Source organism: Monodon monoceros, unplaced genomic scaffold (genome assembly GCF_005190385.1).
Source record: "Monodon monoceros isolate NGI ecotype Baffin Bay Population unplaced genomic scaffold, NGI_Narwhal_1 Super_Scaffold_19, whole genome shotgun sequence".
In the NCBI taxonomy this organism is placed as follows: Eukaryota; Metazoa; Chordata; class Mammalia; order Artiodactyla; family Monodontidae; genus Monodon; species Monodon monoceros.
The window spans coordinates 62,780,929-62,796,372 of NW_021703775.1; the positions used below are offsets into that span (position 1 = coordinate 62,780,929).

The 15,444-nt window shown below is 35.6% G+C and overlaps 1 protein-coding gene across 1 annotated transcript in view; it reads right to left on the reverse strand.

Annotated features, from left to right (window-relative positions):
• The window catches only part of BIRC6 (baculoviral IAP repeat containing 6), a 268,208-nt gene that overhangs the window by 160,366 nt on the left and 92,398 nt on the right, over positions 1–15,444 (reverse strand). The window contains 8 exon segments of the mRNA XM_029231389.1: positions 450–581; positions 3,652–3,779; positions 5,207–5,317; positions 6,062–6,195; positions 6,714–6,933; positions 13,244–13,590; positions 13,937–14,145; positions 14,481–14,695. Of these exon segments, the coding sequence (XP_029087222.1) occupies positions 450–581; positions 3,652–3,779; positions 5,207–5,317; positions 6,062–6,195; positions 6,714–6,933; positions 13,244–13,590; positions 13,937–14,145; positions 14,481–14,695 (1,496 nt within the window).

The following is a 15,444-nucleotide window of genomic DNA, read 5'->3' on the forward strand; positions in this document are numbered from 1 at the left end:
AAGTACAGAGTATTAATTCATTTCAAACTCTGATGGAGTAACTGTAATTTCATATTTACAGAAACACAATATGTAAACTTGGTTGCTACATATAAATGTTATCCCCCAAATTTAAAAAATATATCATTATTTTTAAAAATTTTACGTATAAAGGACACATTAGGAAAACCATATATTTCCTGAGTCCTTTTATCTTCAATTTACTGGAACACAATTCACTTTAGAAGAAATACACTAGAAAAATACTTTAAGCCCACATTAATCATATATTTACTTGAGGTAAAAGCTACCTTTCCCAAAAAAGGTACATAGAATAGATTTTTGTTGATAAGGAGAATAACAAAGTTTCCTGATCATTACTAAAAATACTTAACTATTCAAGTAACTTAAAATACTAAAAGGGAGAGTGACTTTTCTAAGATAATTACATTAAAAAGTAAAGATCATACCTTTGAGGTCGCCTGCTTTAATTTGGCTTGCTCTACCAGAAGTTTATATGATGATCCTTTGTTGCTTTGTATTTTTTCTTTTTCCATCTGTTCCACCAAAGCCTTCTGTTTTGCTTTTAGTAAGTTAAGTTGCTTTAAAAAAAAAAAAGTTTATCTTATAGTTAACAGTGTTAAAAACAACAAAGTAAATTATTATACTCCTCAGAATCCATACATCAAACTAATGGAATAAGTAATTCTCTGAAAAATCTAGTTTAAACTATGTTGCTGATTTTTTAAAAATCACTTCCAAATTCCAAATAAAAGATCTCCCCCCCGTTGTAATTAAGAAGTAATCAATTTCTTACCCATGGGAGAAGGGAAATAACTGGAATACTTTTTTATGTAAGCCACTAATGAGATTGACTGATGGAGTATTTTTTAAACAGAGGAAAAGAATTATTTTTAAATACATGGGGAAAATTCTTTTATTGTACAATATTCTTAGCTTGGCTTTTATGGGAATCTTCAAAAGTAGAACATTTTTTGGTATGTCTATGTTTTTTATTAATTAAAAAGTTTATTGCAGTAACTGTAAATTCACATGCAGTTGTTAAAAAATAATGCAGAGACCTCTTGTACACTTTACCCAATTTGTTGGTTCAGGTATCCACCACTACAGTTAATACTGTACACCATCACCATCACAAGGTTTCCTCATGTTGTCCTCTTATGCTGCCCGCCCTCCTCCCTCCTATCCTATCTGTCCCATCCCTACGCCTGGCAACAACTAGTAGGTTGAAATGAACAAATAGACCAACAAGGAGAAAAAAATTTCTGCCTAGAAAGACCTTGAAAATCTGCTGAATGACAAAACCACTTTGCCATATATCCATTATGCAGAACATTACTCTAAACAGAAAGTCACTAGAACGTTATAGCCATAATTATAAATGCACAATTTAGTTAAGAACTTAATCTACCTTTTCAAGGAATAGTTCCTAAATTTCTACTGTTGCTACATATTTTTGTTATCAGCAAGAAAAAGAACATTATATTATAAAGAAATATCCATTTGGCTGTTATCTCCATATATGAAGAAAAATATATCATAAATTAAAACCAGCATGCACGTGTATTAAATAATCAATACATGGTATGTGAATGTGAGAAGAACAAATCAGTATTTTCAGAAAATTGTTCCAAAAGTTCTACAATTAACATATACAACAACTGCAATCAAGAAAAAATATAATCTTTATTTTGAAGCAACCATAATCTTAATCAACAATTTATATTGCTGTACAAAGACATTTTTTCCCTAACTGTCTGAGAATAAGTTGGCAACCTGATGACCAATCACCCCTGAATACTTTAATGTGTATTTCCTAGAAACAAGACCCTTCTCCTACAAACCATAATACAACCACTAAAATCAAAGAAGTAACATCCATGCACTACTAACAACTAACTATTCCTCAGACCCCATTTTTTTTTGCGGTACGCGGGCCTCTCACTGCTGCAGCCTCTCCCGTTGCAGAGCACAGGCTCCGGATGCGCAGGCCCAGCGGCCATGGCTCACGGGCCCAGCTGCTCCGTGGCACGCGGGATCCTCCCGGACCGGGGCACGAACCCGCATCCCCTGCATCGGCAGACGGACTCTCAACCACTGCGCCACCAGGGAAGCCCCAGACCCCACTTTTAAGTTTTGCTAACTGTCCCAAAAATGTCCTTTATAATAAAGCATTAAATAGTAAAATACTGCTAAGAAAAATCCACTGGATCATTCTCTAGGTTTGTTTTCCATCTTCATATCCTAAAGTAAATAGAGCAAATATAATCATTAAGTGCTCGATAAATTTTAGCTGAATTTGAAATTTCAGGTGATGATTAGTACCACCTAAAATTAGTTAGGAGTCTCAAATGGAAAAAGGAGTTGAGGGAAAAGCTTCACATCATTTTTCTTGCAAAAGGCCAATAGTTGCTCATAGCTGAAAAATTCAGTAGTAAAACTAAATAATTTATTGCTGAGTTCATATTTTTTAAAAAGCCCAAAAGCTTTCACAAACTTTCAGATCTTAAAGGCGTTCTTATAAAATCTCATTTCATCTTAAATCAATTATACAAATATTTTTAGATGACATACTAGGCTCTATACCGGGTATCAAAGATACAGTATATATTCCTGTATATACTGTAAGACAAAGAGGAAGACACGTTTTAAAATAAAGAACTGGCTCATAAGAATCTGACATCAGCTATAAACTCAGGTTAATAAAAGAATCCCAACAAAAAAGTATGATAAATATAATGAAAGGAAAAATATAGGGTACATGGGGAACATATTTTATGGGATAATAACTGAGAAACCAGGGAAAACGTCTTTGAGGAAGTGAATGTAAACTAACATGTGAAAAATAAGTTAGATTATCCAAGCAAAACAGTAAATTCAGTAGTTGGTGGGAAGGAGGGGAGGGATGGGGGATAAGCACATATTAAAATCCTGGATGAAAAAACTGGTGTAGGTGGTCCAGGAACCCACATTCAATATGGCTAGACCAAAATTCAAACCTGAAAGTTAGATGGGCAGATGACAGAGATACTAAAGCTATGTTAAGGAGTTTGACCGTCATCCAAAGTTCAACTGGAAACCACTAATAATTTAGAGAAGGAGTGATATGATTAGGTTTGTATCTAAAAGAACTCTGTAGGGGCAGCATGAAAAATGGATTGGACTGAGAAAGAACCAAGGCAGATAGGCCTTCTGACTAGGCAAATGACGGCTGCACTTAGAATGGTAGTAATAGACATGTGAAGAGGTAGACAGTTTTTTTGTTTTTTGATGTGTACCATTTTTAAAGTCTTTATTGAATTTGTTACAATACTGCTTCTGTTTTTTTATGTTTTGGTTTTTTGGCCGTGAGGCATGTGGGATCTCAGCTCCCAGGGATTAAACCCACACCCCCTGCATTGGAAGGCGAAGTCTTAACCACTGGACCGCCAGGGATGTCCCTACAGTTTAAAGGACATTACCAAAAATCTGTAAACTACATATTGTTGCCATCTTACAAATAAGGAACTCAGACTCAAACGTGTCAAATAATTTCCCTAAATTAACTAGTTCATTAAATATCATACCTAAGGTCTGATGGCAGGTCTATCTCATGCAATGTCTCAAACATTAAAACAAACCAACCAAACAAAAAAAAATACTGAAAATTACCTGTTTATGATGAACTAGCTGCTTTCTTATTTTTCTGGAATATAATCTATCAAGGCTACTGCTGCCTTTGGAAGACCTATTTATGTTCTGGGTGTGCAGATTATTATTAATAAAACTCCACTGGTTACCTACAGGGCAAGGAAAAGTTGTATTAATAATCCTGTTAAATGTGATTTTAAAGTACTGTTCACACCCAGAAAACATAAAATGATAAATGTGTCAATAACGACAGAGCAATTTTTTAAAAAATTAAGGAAACCATCGTAAAGAAATTGCTAAGAACATCTGACCTTAGAAAAGTTAACCTAGATCCTAAATGACTTTAAGACCACAGTTCTCTCTGCCTCCAATCCTTTCATTAACAGCCAACTTTCTCCACAACTGTTTAAAATTGATCTCTGTACAACACAACTTTGATAATGTCGCTCAACTTTAACAACAACAAAATGCTCACTATTGCCTATTTTGAACTCACATGCTTTTTGTACAGGGACCCAAAAAAAGGGATACTCAATCTGATTTAATGACTGCAAAAATAAAGTTGGATAGTTTAAAAAACATGCTGTGTAGCTCTACTTATTCTCATTTTGGAATATGTCCAGATTATTCCTTGTCACTCTGCTCAGTTCAGGCTTAATCCCATACTTTAACCATCCTCAATGATTTTTTCATGTCTACTTAACCTAATGACATCTTTTTCTGTTTTCTATTATCCTTTTGTCAAGTCAATTCAAATTCTTCAAGCCCTAAAACAATGTCTTCTACTAATGTATTTCCATAATACATGAATACTGTAAATAAAAACTAACTCCTCCCATACCATCTGTTACATTCCAACTTTACAGGTAGTTGTATTTAATTGTGTCTTAATTCTACATCCTATAACTGAGACATATAGCATTTGTTAAAAATATTCCCTGTACATGAAAAGAATTCCCCACCCTATTCTCAAACATAATGTGTACCATAAACAACTGATTCATTGGGCTGGCCAAAAAGTTCATTCAGGATTTTCTGTAACATCTTATACCTATAAAACATCTCAAGTGATCTTTTTTTAATATTATAATCCTAACAATGTATAAAATTCTAAGTTTTAAGGCACTTACTATCTGTATTTACATATTAGATGTAGCTACTTCATAAAGTCTTGTTAACTTGGAAGAGGAGAAGAAAATTTGTCTTGTACTTTGTCTTTCATTTAAAAAATTTTCTGTGCTTTAAGCTTATGGAGAAAGATTACAACTCACAAAAATCTGAGAATTTCTATATCTAAGCATAAAAGTCATTTGTAGTTAATTAGTAGAAACATTTTATAATAGTAAATGGAATGATATACTAAACTAAATACAATAGCTCTTCACAGATTTCCTTTTTATAAACTTCACCTATATGTACATTATTCCTAGTAAAGTTAATATTTTACATAAATTACATACAGCTGGAATCTCCAGGCCAATGCCAGTTCTGGAAAAACTGGGTAGTCACTCAAAATCCCCACCAACAGATTATTATAAACTTCTGATACCTGTCATAAACCTCTCCCTGTCTTTACCATTCAAAGGTTTCTTTGCAGCTGCTGCTTCGTCTTCTACAGTTGCCACATAATCCAGCAACCTGGACACCAGCATAACAACCCAACTGATCATGGGAATATCTAGTACTCCTGAATAGAAATGTGAGGAGAAAAAATAATCAGGGGACTCTAAGAATCCTAATGAAATCTGATAAAATAATTATAAAATTAAGACATTTTATAAATCCAAAACACACCATATAATTATGAACACTAATATTTATTCATAGTAAGCCTCAAAGCTGAAACCTATGGCCAAAAATGAAGTAACACATCAAATCAAATGGAAGACATGACAAATGCTTCTTGGTACAAAAACAGATTCATAAGTGTAGCTTAAATCTAACAGATAATAACTTATAAACTAGAAAACAAGGTATAAGAGGCTATTCTTAAGACTTACAGGTGACTGAAATTTAAAAAGTCTCTCAAGTTACAATTCATACAGTTTTAAACTATGCTCTAACGTTTTTATTCCAATAACAATTTTCTTGCTCAAATGAAGCTCATTATCCATGATGAGAACAGCAATGCTGCCTTAAAGCTTAAACACAAGAGTTTGATTTTATCTATGATAGTATAAAAACAACATACCCACAACAATTCCCAAGTTCAAAACTCACATAAAGAAAAGGTAACATATTTTAAAAAAGCAGTAACCATATGGCAGTCAATCACACGAAGGCTGATCATTCTAAAAAGTCTACATCATAAAAATATTAAAGTGTGCAGCAAAATGAATAGTAAAATAAATATTTCAGACTACTCATTTTATAAAAGTAGTATTTACAGGAATCTTACGTTTTTACTAAAGATCACTAATTTAAATAATACCTTCTGTCCTCCTATGCATGGGTAACTGCGGCTGAAGAGGTGACAGTAAATTATCCAACAGATTAAGTAAGCTTTCTAATACTCCACTATTACTAAGTGATCTCTGACCAATGCAGGAAAGTAACATGAAGACCCTAAAAAAAAAAAAAAAGGTACAAATAAAATAGCCAATATGAATCACTTTAAGTGTTCATCTTAAAATTAATTCACTTTGTAATCTAAGACAGTAACGATAGAATATCTGGTTATTAGTAAGATTTATATCTGGAAGTATAATGTTAAAATTAGCTCTTTTTCAGCTACTGCTTATATTTTCTAATTTTATCTACAAGAAATCAACAAGAGAGAACTGTATAATAGACTCGAAAATATAAATTTGATACATAAAATAACATGATCTGATAGGAAATATTTGTAAACACAGATCTATAAACTCCACAGATTCAGTTAGGAAACTAAAGAATATAGTCCAGTTACATCATGTAGAATCTTCTTCAAAATGCCCTTCACTGGGCATTCCTCAAACTGTGAAAAGACAGGCTTTAGTTCATTGCTCCACACTCGGTATCCACATACATAAGATTTCCAAATCAGAACATTGCGGGAAGCATAAGTCACTAATAACAAATTACTCCAATATTTTCTGACCTACCTATCCTGTGGAAAGATGAGAAGTTGCTCTGAATTGTACAGTTCCTGAAGAACATTAGAAAGAAACTGGCCCCACCATCTTTCACCACCACAGAGTTGAACCAGTAGAAGACCAGTATGTAACCGTATCTTTGGGGTTCCACTGATGCACAGGTGTTTAAAAAGCTCTTCACAGGCCTGGGCATGGAATGTACTCTGCAAAACTGCAGGAACAGAGTGTCCTATTACAAGAAAGAAAACAGTAAAATTTCCTATTTAAGAGCATGCTGTAGTATCAACATCAGCATCCCTAGACAGGCTTTCCTCTTTACCAGCATATTTTTGGTCTATATATTTTCCTATTCATTTATTTACTCCTTATATGTAGAATTTTAACTGTCAAATACTTGGAGAAAAGAAGAATTAGCAATTATATCAATTATGTTTCTTTTTTGGTGGAGTTCAGTGTATCAGATGGCTGTGTGTGCACGTGCGCACATTACATCATATATAATAATCAAAAATAGCTCCTGGTTAGAAAATGACAGTTCTGTATTAGATTAGCAATTTATTAACAGTTTTCACTGTTGCACTTTCAAACATTATTTATTATTTTGCTAGTAACACAATGATGTGACACATCAATAGCAGAAACTCAAGAAAAAAATCATCAAAAATCTATTTAAGAGATAGCCTCTCCACCAGAGGACAGACAGCAGAAGCAAGAAGAACTACAATCCTGCAGCCTGTGGAACAAAAACCACATTCACAGAAAGATAGACAAAATGAAAAGGCAGAGGGCTACATCCCAGATGAAGGAACAAGATAAAACCCCAGAAAAACAACTAAATGAAAATAGGCAACCTTCCAGAAAAAGAATTCAGAATAATGATAGTGAAGATGATCCAGGACCTCGGAAAAAGAATGGAGGCAAAGATCGAAACGATGCAAGAAATGTTTAACAAAGTCCTAGAAGAATTAAAGAACAAACAAACAGAGATGAACAATACAATAAGTGATTCCTACACTAGAAGGAATCAACAGCAGAATAACTAAGGCAGAAGAATGGATAAGTGACCTGGAAGACAGAATGGTGGGATTCACTGCTGCGGAACAGAATAAAGAAAAGAGAATGAAAAGAAATGAAGACAGCCTAAGAGACCTCTGGGACAACATTAAACACAACAACATTCGCATTATAGGGGTCTCAGAAGGAGAAGAGAGAGAAAGGACCCGAGAAAATATTTGAAGAGACTGTAATTGAAAACTTCCCTAACATGGGAAAGGAAATGGCCACCCAAGTCCAGGAAGCGCAGCGAGTCCCATACAGGACAAACCCAAGGAGAAACACGCCGAGACACACAGTAATCAAACTGGCAAAAATTAAAGACAAAGAAAAATTATTAAAAGCAGCAAGGGAAAAACGACAAATAACACACAAGGGAACTCCCATAACGTTAACAGCTGATTTCTCAGCAAAAACTCTACAAGCCAGAAGGGAGTGGCATGATATACTTGAAATGATGAAAGGGAAGAACCTACAACCAAGATTACTCTACCCAGCAAGGATCTCATTCAGATCCCATGGAGAAATCAAAAGCTTTACAGACAAGCAAAAGCTAAGAAAATTGAGCACCATAAAACCAGCTCTACAAAAAATACTAAAGGAACTTCTCTACATGGGAAACACAAGAGAAGAAAAGGACCTACAAAAAACAAACCCAAAACAATTAATAAAATGGTCACAGGAACATACATATCGATAATTACCTTAAACGTGAATGGATTAAATGTTCCAACCAAAAGACACAGGCTTGCTGAATGGATATAAAAACAAGACCCTCTGGGAGGATCCCACATGCCATGGAGCGGCTGGGCCCAGGAGCCATGGCCGCTGAGTGTGCGTGTCCGGAGCCTGTGCTCCGCAGCGGGAGAGGCCGCAGCAGTGAGAGGCCTGTGCACCGAAGAAAAAAAGCAAAAACAAAAACAAGACCCACATATATGCTGTCTACGAGAGACCCACTTCAGACCTAAGGACACATTCAGACTGAAAGTGAGGGGATGGAAAAGATATTCCATGCAAATGGAAATCAAAAGCAATCTGCAGGGCTTCCCTGGTGGCGCAGTGGTTCAGAGTCCGCCTGCCGATGCAGGGGACGCGGGTTCGTGCCCCGGTCCGGGAAGATCCCACAGGCCGTGGAGTGGCTGGGCCCGTGAGCCATGGCTGCTGAGCCTGTGCATCTGGAGCCTGTGCTCCGCAACGGGGGAGGCCACAACAGTGAGAGGCCCGCGTATGGCAAAAAAAAAAGAAAGCTGCGGTAGCAATATTCATTATCAGATAAAATCGACTTTAAAATAAAGAACGTTACAAGAGACAAGGAAGGACACTACGTAATGATCAAGGGATCAATCCAAGAAGAAGATATAACAATTATAAATATATGTGCACCCAACATAGGAGCACCTCAATATATAAGGCAACTGCTAACATCTATAAAAGAGGAAATCGACAGTAACACAATAATAGTGGGGGACTTTAACACCTCACTTACACCAATGGACAGATCATCCAAAATGAAAATAAATAAGGAAACAGAAGCTTTAAATGACACAACAGACCAGATAGATTTAATTGATATTTATAGGACATTCAATCCAAAAACAGCAGATCACACTTTCTTCTCAAGTGCGCATGGAACATTCCTCAGGATAGATCACATCGTGGGTCACAAATCAAGCCTCAGTAAATTTTAGAAAAATGAAATCATATCAAGCATCTTTTCTGACCACAATGCTATGAGATTACAAATGAATTACAAGGAGAAAAACATAAAAAACAGAAACACATGGACGCTAAACAATACGTTACTAAATAACCAAGAGATCACTGAAGAAATCAAACAGGAAATCAAAAAATACCTAGAGACAAATGACAAAGAAAACACGACGTTCCAAAACCTATGGGATGCAGCAAAAGCAGTTCTAAGAGGGAAGTTTACAGCTGTACAGGCCTACCTCAAGAAACAAGAAAAATCTCAAATAAACAATCTAACCTTACACCTAAAGGAAGTAGAGAAAGAACAAACAAAACCCAAAATTAGCAGAAGGAAAGAAATCATAAAGATCAGAGCAGAAATAAATGAAATAGAAACAAAGAAAATAATAGCAAAGATCAATAAACTAAAAGCTGGTTCTTTGAGGAGATAAACAAAATTGATAAACCATTAGCCAGACTCATCAAGAAAAAGAGGGAGAGGACTCAAATCAATAAAATTACAAATGAAAAAGGAGAAGTTACAACAGACACCACAGAAATACAAAGCATACTAAGAGACTACTACAAGCAACTGCATGCCAATAAAATGGACAACCTGGAAGAAATGGACAAATCCTTAGAGAAGTATAACCTCCCAGACTGAATCAGGAAGAAATAGAAAATATGAACAGACCAATCACAAGTAATGAAATTGACACTGTGATTAAAAATCTTCCAACAAACAAAAGTCCATGACCAGATGGCTTCACAGGTGAATTCTATCAAGCATTTAGAGAAGAGCTAACACCCATCCTTCTCAAGCTCTTCCAAAAATTGCAGAGGAAGGAACACTCCCAAACTCTTTCTATGAGGCCACCATCATCCTGATAGCAAAACCAGACAAACATACTACAAAAAAAAGAGAAAATTACAGACCAATATCACTGATGAATATAGATGAAAAACTCCTCAGCAAAATACTAGCAACAGAATCAAACAACACATTAAAAGGATCATACACCATGATCAAGTGGGTTTTAACCCAGGGATGCAAGGATTCTTCAATATACACAAATCAATTAATGTGATTCACCATATTAACATATTGAAGAATAAAAACCATAGGATCATCTGAATAGATGCAGAAAAACTTTTGACAAAATTCAACACCCATATATAACAAAAACTCTCCAGAAAATGGGCATAGAGGGAACCTACCTCAACATAATAAAGGCCATATACGACAAACCCACAGCAAACATCATTCTCAGTGGTGAAAAACTGAAAGCATTTCCTCTAAGATCAGGAACAAAACAAGGATGTCCACTCTCGCCACTATTATTCAACAGTTTTGGAAGTCCTAGCCACAGCAATCAGAGAAGAAAAAGAAATAAAAGGAATACAAATTGGAAAAGAAGACGTTAAACTGTCACTGTTTGCAGATGACATGATACTATACATAGAGAATCCTAAAGATGCCACCAGAAAACTACTAGAGCTAATCAATGAATTTGGTAAAGTTGCAGGATACAAAATTAATGCACAGAAATCTCTTGCATTCCTATACACTAATGATGAAAAATCTGAAAGAGAAATTAAGGAAACACTCCCATCTACCACTGCAACAAAAAGAATAAAATACCTAGGAATAAACCTACTTAGGGAGACAAAAGACCTCTATGCCGAAAACTGTAAGACACTGATGAAACAAATTAAAGATGATACCAACAGATGGAGAGATATACCATGTTCTTGGACTGGAAGAATCAATATTGTGAAAATGACTATACTACCCAAAGCAATCTACAGATTCAATGCAATCCCGATCAAATTACCAATGGCATTTTTTACGGAACTAGAACAAAAAATCTTAAAATTTGTAGGGAGACACAAAAGACCCCGAATAGCCAAAGCAGTCTTGAGGGAAAAAACCAGAGCTTGACGAATCAGACTCCCTGACTTCAGACTATACTATCAAGCTACAGTAATCAAGATAATATAGTACTGTCACAAAAACAGAAACACAGATCAATGGAACAAGATAGAAAGTCCAGAGGTAAACCCACGCACCTATGGTCAACTAATCTATGACAGAGGAGGCAAGGATACACAATGAGAAAAGACAGTCTCTTCAATAAGTGGTGCTGGGAAAACTGGACAGCTACATGTAAAAGAATGAAATTAGAACACTACCTAACACCATACACAAAAATAAACTCATAATGGATGAAAGACCTAAATGTAAGACCGGACACTACGAAACTCTTAGAGGAAAACACAGGAAGAACACTCTTTGACATAAATCACAGCAAGATCTTTTTTGATTCACCTCCTAGAGTAATGGAAATAAAAACAAAAATAAACAAATGGGACCTAATGAAATTTCAAAGCTTTTGCACAGCAAAGTAAACCATAAACAAAGACAACCCTCAGAATGGGAGAAAATATTTGCAAACGAATCAACGGACAAAGGATTAATCTCCAAAATATATAAACAGCTCATGCAGCTCAATATTATAAAAACAAACAACCCAATCAAAAAATGGGCAGAAGGGCTTCCCTGGTGGCGCAGTGGTTGAGAGTCCACCTGCCGATGCATGGGACACAGGTTCGTGCCCCGGTCCGGGAAGATCCCACATGCCGCGGAGCAGCTGGGCCCGTAAGCCATGGCCGCTGAGCCTGCGCGTCCAGAGCCTGTGCTCCGCAACGGGAGAGGCCACAACAGTGAGAGGCCCGCGTACCACAAAAAAAAAAAAAAGGGCAGAAGACCTAAATAGACATTTCTCCAAAGAAGACATACAGATGGCCAAGAAGCACATGAAAAGCTGCTCAACATCACTAATTATTAGAGAAATGCAAATCAAAACTACAATGAGGTATCACCTCACACCAGTTAGAATGGGCATCATCAGAAAATCTACAAACAACAAATGCTGGAGAGGGTGTGGAGAAAAGGGAACCCTCTTGCACTGTTGGTGGGAATGTAAATTGATACAGCCACTATGGAGAACAGTATGGAGGTTCCTTAAAAAGCTAAAAATAGAATTACCATATGATCCAGCAATCCCACTACTGGGCATATACCCAGAGAAAACCATAATTCAAAAAGACACATGCAAAAAAAAAAAAAAAAAGACACATGCACCCCAATGTTCACTGTAGCACTATTTACAATAGCCCGGTCATGGAAGCAACCTAAATGCCCATCGACAGACGAATGGATAAAGAAGATGTGGTACGTATATACAATGGAATATTCCTCAGCCATAAAAAGGAACGAAATTGGGTCATTTGTAGAGACGTGGATGGATCTAGAGACTGTCATACAGAGTGAAGTAAGTCAGAAAGAGAAAAACAAATATCGTATATTAACGCATATATGTGGAACCTAGAAAAATCGTACAGATGAACCGGTTTGCAGGGGAGAAATAGAGACACAGATGTAGAGAACAAATGTATGGACACCAAGTGGGGAAAGCGGCTGGGGGGGGGGGGGGGGGGATGAACTGGGAGATTGGGACTGACATGTATACACTGATGTGTATAAAATGGATGACTAATAAGAACCTGCTGTATAAAAAAAATAAAGTAAAATTCAAAAAATTTTAAAAATAATCTATTTAAGAAAAACAAAAATAAGGGGAAAAAATGAATTAACCTAAAAACACATTACATAAATACATCAGAAAGGATACCAAAATAAACAGAACCCAGGAAATATGAATACAACAAAACATGCAACAAAATCACATCAAATATATTTCCGGCCTTTTTAAATACTTAAGTCAAATACAAACCATTGGAAGAGTGAAGAAGGCTGAGCAAAGTGTCCAATAAATATCTGATGATAGTACGTAACTGCTCTGTGGAAGACGTCTGAATTAAATCTTTTGGGTCTGAAGTTTCATTCAACATCCTCCTACTTGCTCCAAGAGCTACTCTGAGCCTCTGCACTGCATTATGAGCCAAATTTAGTTGAAGCTGTAGCTGAATACAGTCCTGATAGGCAGAAAAGACTCTGCTGTCCTCCTCGACGGCCTTGTCTGGCTTTCTCAAAAAGTACTGTGCATTGTTAGCACTGTTGAGAGGAGGAAGATCAATACTTTGCAAAAGAGTTTCTAGTCGATGACAAGCCAAGTTATACCTGTAAGTAAAAAATAAACGAACAAAATAATTCCTGCAATGTTCTCTTTGACATACATGTACGAATACACACTAAAATTAAATCTCTAAAACAAGTTAACACACAACCATTAAAAAGAATTAATCAATGTCAATTCATCAATTGGTAAGTACTAAAAAAAATAGAACCAATTATTTAATCACAATATATTAATGCATTAAACATTATTGTAACATGCTAGTGTCCTACTGCCTTTTTCTCTTTTCTATACACTTATGAAAAGTCATTTCTTGACAAGTATGTGGGAGACATTATAGAAAATATAGGGTTTCAATAAGACTAAAATATATTGCAATTTTCTACTAACCTGCACTGTATATCCTCCTGTAGAGCAACCATCATTGTTAAATGCTGGTCAATTTCTGGTTGGTTTGCAGATTCTCCCTCTCCCCTCAGAGGATCATGCATTAATTTCAGTTCACTCTCCCAAGGCAAGATATAGGTATGACCATAGTAAAATCCTAATGGGATTTTAGCTCTGGCATTTGTACTTCCATAGCGTCCAATGACAGTGATCTGAAATGAAAACTTATAAATATACATAACCACCCATCTACCACAATAGAAATCTGAGTCATGTATTTTAAAAGATAATTATATTATAAATTATAAAAAGATACTTTTGTTTTTATTTTTTAATTGAAGTATAGTTGAATTACAATGTTGTGTTAATTTCTGCTGTACAGCAAAGTGATTCAGTTATACATAATTTTTCCATTATGGTTTACCACAGGATATTGAATATGGTTCCCTGTGCTATAATGATACTTTTAAATTATATGTCTGAATATTTTCCATAACTTATCAGAAACATGGAAGGCATATCAATTCATTTTCTTGAAGTTCTTTACCTTCATGAATCTACACACTGGAGGTGGTATCAAATCATGAAGAATTAGTGAATGGGTGCTTATATCTGTTGCCACTACCAATCGCCTCCCATCAACCTCTTCTCCTAATGTCCAAATGTCAATTGACAAGGAGGCCAAGTCTCCACAAGTAGGAATCAATACGTCTGTCAACAGTATTGGTCTACCAAAATCCAAGGTCACAAATCTCCTTGCTCCTATGAGAGATAGAGAGCAACAGCTGACACGAAATACCATGTATCAGTTAACCAAAAGACACACTCTGGAACATTCATCTTAAAATATGAAATCAACTCACTAAACTATAAACAAGAAGAAATGTTAATAATTCTCATTCAAAAACTGTCTAAAACCTCAATTTATATTAGTTTGAACCCCAAGATTTAAGTAAAAAATATACAAGAATAAGTTTGTTACTGTGAAGGCAATCAACTGTACATATAAGCTTATTTTAAAACTTTAGAGCAAAAAAAGGTAAATCAGCAAAAATATAGATTAATTCAATGAAGTACCTATCGGTTCTTCTTTCAGTCATTTGGTCTTTTAATTTTACAACTAAATGTATTTATTACTGATACCAAATTTTATTATTTGATTTTGGTTTTCTTAAGCCTTATTTAACATCTTTTGGAGTTGCATCTTACATTGGGGTTAAGATGTAAAGGGCAAGCGTAAGGCTGAAATCACATGTAGTCATTACTACCACACTAAAAAATCTCTGAGGAAGGTCCTCCAATGGAGACAGATAAAACTTACTTACAAACAATGCTTCCCTCCCATACTGACACATCACTGTCTCTTCAGCTCAGTACCAAATGAAGAAGAAGGCTTACTCTTAAGGGCCACACTAAAGAGACAGTATGTCTTTTATGTGTAAGCTCATATATTAACAAAAGAATGATCTGAGAGAAACAGAGGAGCAGATTTGCATCTCTCAACTCACACA